This window comes from Mobula hypostoma, chromosome 2 (genome assembly GCF_963921235.1).
Source record: "Mobula hypostoma chromosome 2, sMobHyp1.1, whole genome shotgun sequence".
In the NCBI taxonomy this organism is placed as follows: domain Eukaryota; kingdom Metazoa; phylum Chordata; class Chondrichthyes; order Myliobatiformes; family Myliobatidae; genus Mobula; species Mobula hypostoma.
In genome coordinates this window covers 238,162,877-238,166,784 of record NC_086098.1, presented here as the reverse complement: position 1 = coordinate 238,166,784, position 3,908 = coordinate 238,162,877, and the positions used below count along the sequence as shown (strand labels likewise).

The 3,908-nt window shown below is 52.6% G+C and overlaps 1 protein-coding gene across 1 annotated transcript; it reads right to left on the bottom strand.

The window, feature by feature from the left end:
• Positions 1-1,249: 1,249 nt before the first annotated feature.
• On the bottom strand, positions 1,250-2,425 carry LOC134358002 (relaxin-3 receptor 1-like). Its single transcript, XM_063069864.1, has one exon. The coding sequence runs from the start codon at positions 2,423-2,425 to the stop codon at positions 1,250-1,252; it is 1,176 nt and encodes a 391-aa protein (XP_062925934.1).
• Between the last annotated feature and the right edge of the window lie 1,483 nt (positions 2,426-3,908).

Here is a 3,908-nt window from a genome sequence, read left to right as displayed (position 1 = left end):
GCTAAAGGGATCAGGGGGTATGGAGAGAAGGCTTCTGAGTTGGATGATCAGCCATGATCATACTGAATGGCGGTGCAGCCTCGAAGGGCCGAATGGCCCACTCCTGCACCCATTTTCTATGTTTCTATGTCAGCGGCATCGAGTGCTTGATGTAGGCGCAACTCGATAGGCTGAAGGGCGTGTCTCTGTGCTCCAGAACTGTGTGACGTAAGCACTCTATACTTTTTTCGCACAAAATTTCTTAAGTGGGGGTATCTATTTTTGAACATATTGTTTGCCCTTTCACTGCGGTACCTCACGGGGAACATCTTAGTTTGACATATAACATAAAACTGTACCCACTATGTTGTGCCTAGTCAATTAAATCCTACTTAAATAATGAAACTAATCCATGCTACCGACACAGTGTCTATAACTCTCCATTCTCTACACAATCATTGAACATTACAGCCCTTTTGCCCACGATGTTGTGCCGACCATTTAACATACTCCAAGAATTAACCCTTCCCTCCCACAAAGCCCTCCGTTTTGTTATCATCCATGTGCCTATTTAAGGGTTTCTTGAATGTGCCTAATGCCTAATGCCTCTACCACCACCCCGGGCAGGGCGTCCCACCACTCTCTGCGCAAAGAAATTACCTCTGACATTCTCTCCTATCACCCTAAAATTATGCCCACTTGATTTGGCAATTTCTATCCTAGGGAAAAAAGCTTCTGCGTACCCATTCGATCTATGCCTCTTATCATCTTGGACACCTCTATCATGAAACCTACCCAGTCACGGGGAGAACATGCAAACTGCACGCAGTGGAAGCGGTGATCGAACGCGGGTCTCCTGAGTTGTGAAGCAGCTGCTCTACGCGCGGCGCCGGCGTGCCTCGCCGATCCTTGACAGTCGATGAATGTCCTCGACGGGGTGTGTTTGGGGATCATCCTCCCAGAAGTAGGGGGTGACCTGTCCCGCACAACAAATACAAACCAGCTCCTGATGAACACATTCGGGAAATCGGGATCAGCCTCTCCGGTGGCAAGCACCTTTCCCGCGGGGATAGGGGGCATAAATGTCCGAGAGAGCTGAGTAAACCGGCGGGGAATGGAAGGGTGAACCGTAGGATATAGTAGAGGTCCAGTGTGGTGCACCACAGGCTAGAACCATTTTCTTCTCTGGCCCGCGAAATGCACCGTGCGTTCCTCGGATAGCTGAGTTTCGAGGAGGGCGAGGTCAGGGGGAGGGGGGAAAAACTTGTGATCAGTTCCTCTGCACCACACTGGTGCTGGTTCCGGGCAACGTGTCGCCTCTTCTCTCCTGCGCGCCGGAGACCGGTTGAGCGTCCATCTGGTTCAGGGGGATGGCAACCTGGCTATCCCCGCTTGGGTCCGCGCTGCGGGCGGCGGCCGTGCTCAGCCACGGGTGGCCGGCGGAGCACATCCTCCGCAGCAGGGTCTTTAGAGACTTCCGGAAGTGCTTGGTCACTAGGCAGTAGATGATGGGGTTCAGGCAGCTGTTGGTGTTGGCCAGCAAGATGCTCAGGGGGTGGATGTAGCTGTGGGCGATGTAGTAGGACGCATCCCACGGCGCCATGTCCAGCTTCACCAGAACCCCCCAGAAGGTTATGGTGTGGTTCGGGAGCCAGCACAGGAAGAAAACCAGGATCAGCGTCGTGACGGACTTGGTGACTTTGGAATGTCTTCTGGGGTTGTTACTCCGTAGATTATGTCGCCGCAGGAAGTTCAGGATCAACAAGTAGCAGACGGAGATGATAACCAGGGGACACAGGAAGGCCACAGTGACCTTCAGAATATGGTAAAGCGCCAAAGAGTATTCCCCGTCCGGGAACCTTTGGATGCACAGACGCTCGCCGTTGAAGTCCACAGTCCGGGAGTAAATGGTAGGGGGTAGACTGGCGAGGCCGGCCGCCGCCCACAGGCCCAGGCTCACCCACTGCAGAGTGCGCCTTCGCTGCGGCTTCCTGCCGGCTCTGACGGTCTGCGACACCCAGCAGCAACGGCTGACACTCATGGCGGCCAGAAAGAAGGCGCTGGCGTACATGTTGAGGGAGGTGAGGAAGAGGGCGATCTTGCACATGCTGTCGCCGAAGGGCCACTGGTGGTCGAGGGCCAGTTCGGCCGCCCACAGGGGCAGCACTAGTACGAACTGGAAGTCGGTCAGCGCCAGGCTGAAGACGAAGACATGGATGGAGGGCTGGGAGCGTCCGCTGCCTCCCCGCACCAAGTACATGACTAGAACGTTTCCCAGGAGCCCGATGGCACACAGCACCGAGTACAAAAGCACTGTCACTATCCGCAAAGCAGCGTCAACCGGCCCGGCGGGTCTCAGCTGGGTCAGGTCGTAAAGGAATGTGTTGTTCAATTCTTCCAAGTAGCTGCTGTTCCAGACGTGCTCCAGATTCCAGTCGTCCATCATCGTAGCGCGTTATGGTGCTACGTCTTCAGCGGGACCCACGGGCAGACGCTGCGACGGTCTGACTCTCATGATACGGGTCCAGCGCCTATTCGGCCTCTCAGCTGGATGTACGGAAGCACAGGGAATCCTCCCCGGAGCTCCGGGCTCAATATTTATCCCACAGTCACCAGAGCAAAACGATCGCACCGGCCAGTGTCACATTGTTGTTCGCATGGTTTCCAATACTGTAGTAATGACGCCTCTTTATCCTTGGTCGTAAATACCGCGGCGTCTTGTAAATAACGCCTAATCCTTCACTGGATGTGAGTCCTCGGAGCCGAGTCCCTTATCAGGAGCGGTTTGGAAAATCTTCCCGTTAATTACTGACATCATTCCGCCCGCGTTGGATTCCCGAGGAGAATTTCAAGGAATGTCACACAAACTATTCCCCAGGTACAGCATTCTGCGCCATAAAGCGGCTCGACATTCACTTAATTCTCTCTCTCTCTCTCTCTCTCTCCACATTGACTTACTCACCGGGAGTCCGCTCACTGGTCGAAATAGTGCTGGGAGTTCGGAATCCCGTTTCTCCTGTCATTGCCTTTTGAGAACTGTGTTCAGCGTGTGCTGTAGGTTAGCATCAGAGCGACCGGGCTACAGTGTATCTGTGAGTTTCTCCTGCTCTTGCTGCGCCGATCACGACGTTAAAGGTTCAGTGTGTGCCCACCCTGGGGGTCGAGTCGCTGTTAACGATGCTGAAGTCACGAAGGTGCCCAAGTATTGTGTTCTCACCGCCCTACCAAACCGAGAGCTCTCCAGGGTGCTGACGTCCGCTGGCTGAGCGATGGGGTAGTTTAATTGCTCGGCGGAGTACACGCGAGATTCCAGGGCTGAACCCGACTCCATCACCGGCTTTGCTGCGCGGCTGAAACCGCCTCGCTAATTTCGCCAAGGAAATAGGCGTCTGACGGCGAATCCTGGTCTGGCGACTAAGATAGCATTAATTCAGGAAACAATATTATTTTGAACGCTAACCGTTTTGTAGAAAAAAAATCATGATATAAACACCGACCCCTCAGGCGTGTCAGACAGGTGGGAGAAGATGGGCGAGAGGGATCTGAGTGATTTACCGATTAACAGCCCCAGCGTGGCCGAGGCAAGAACAATTTGTTAACGGAAACGCCGACAAAACCCATGGAGCTATAGGAATGAGAGGCAGGTGACAATGAGACATCTCAGATGTAAGGGTCACATATTCTCTAAATGGAGCCCAAATATTAGAGATGGACTTAAGAAACGAGCCGAAATTAGTAACAGTGACTTCAGTCATATCAGAAAGCTACAATGTGAGCATAGATTATTTGTGTTACAGTGAGGTGTGTGTATTCTATCGGAGTGGCAATATGGGAAATGTTAACTTTTCATTAATAAGGCAAATACTTTTAAATCAATACAAGAAAAATATATGACTCGTCAGGTCCCTGAAGGAAAAAAAAACAATTAC

Bases quoted from the DNA above. Each gene is read 5' to 3' on its own strand.
- LOC134358002 (XM_063069864.1), bottom strand. From the start codon at position 2,425: ATGATGGACGACTGGAATCTGGAGCACGTCTGGAACAGCAGCTACTTG.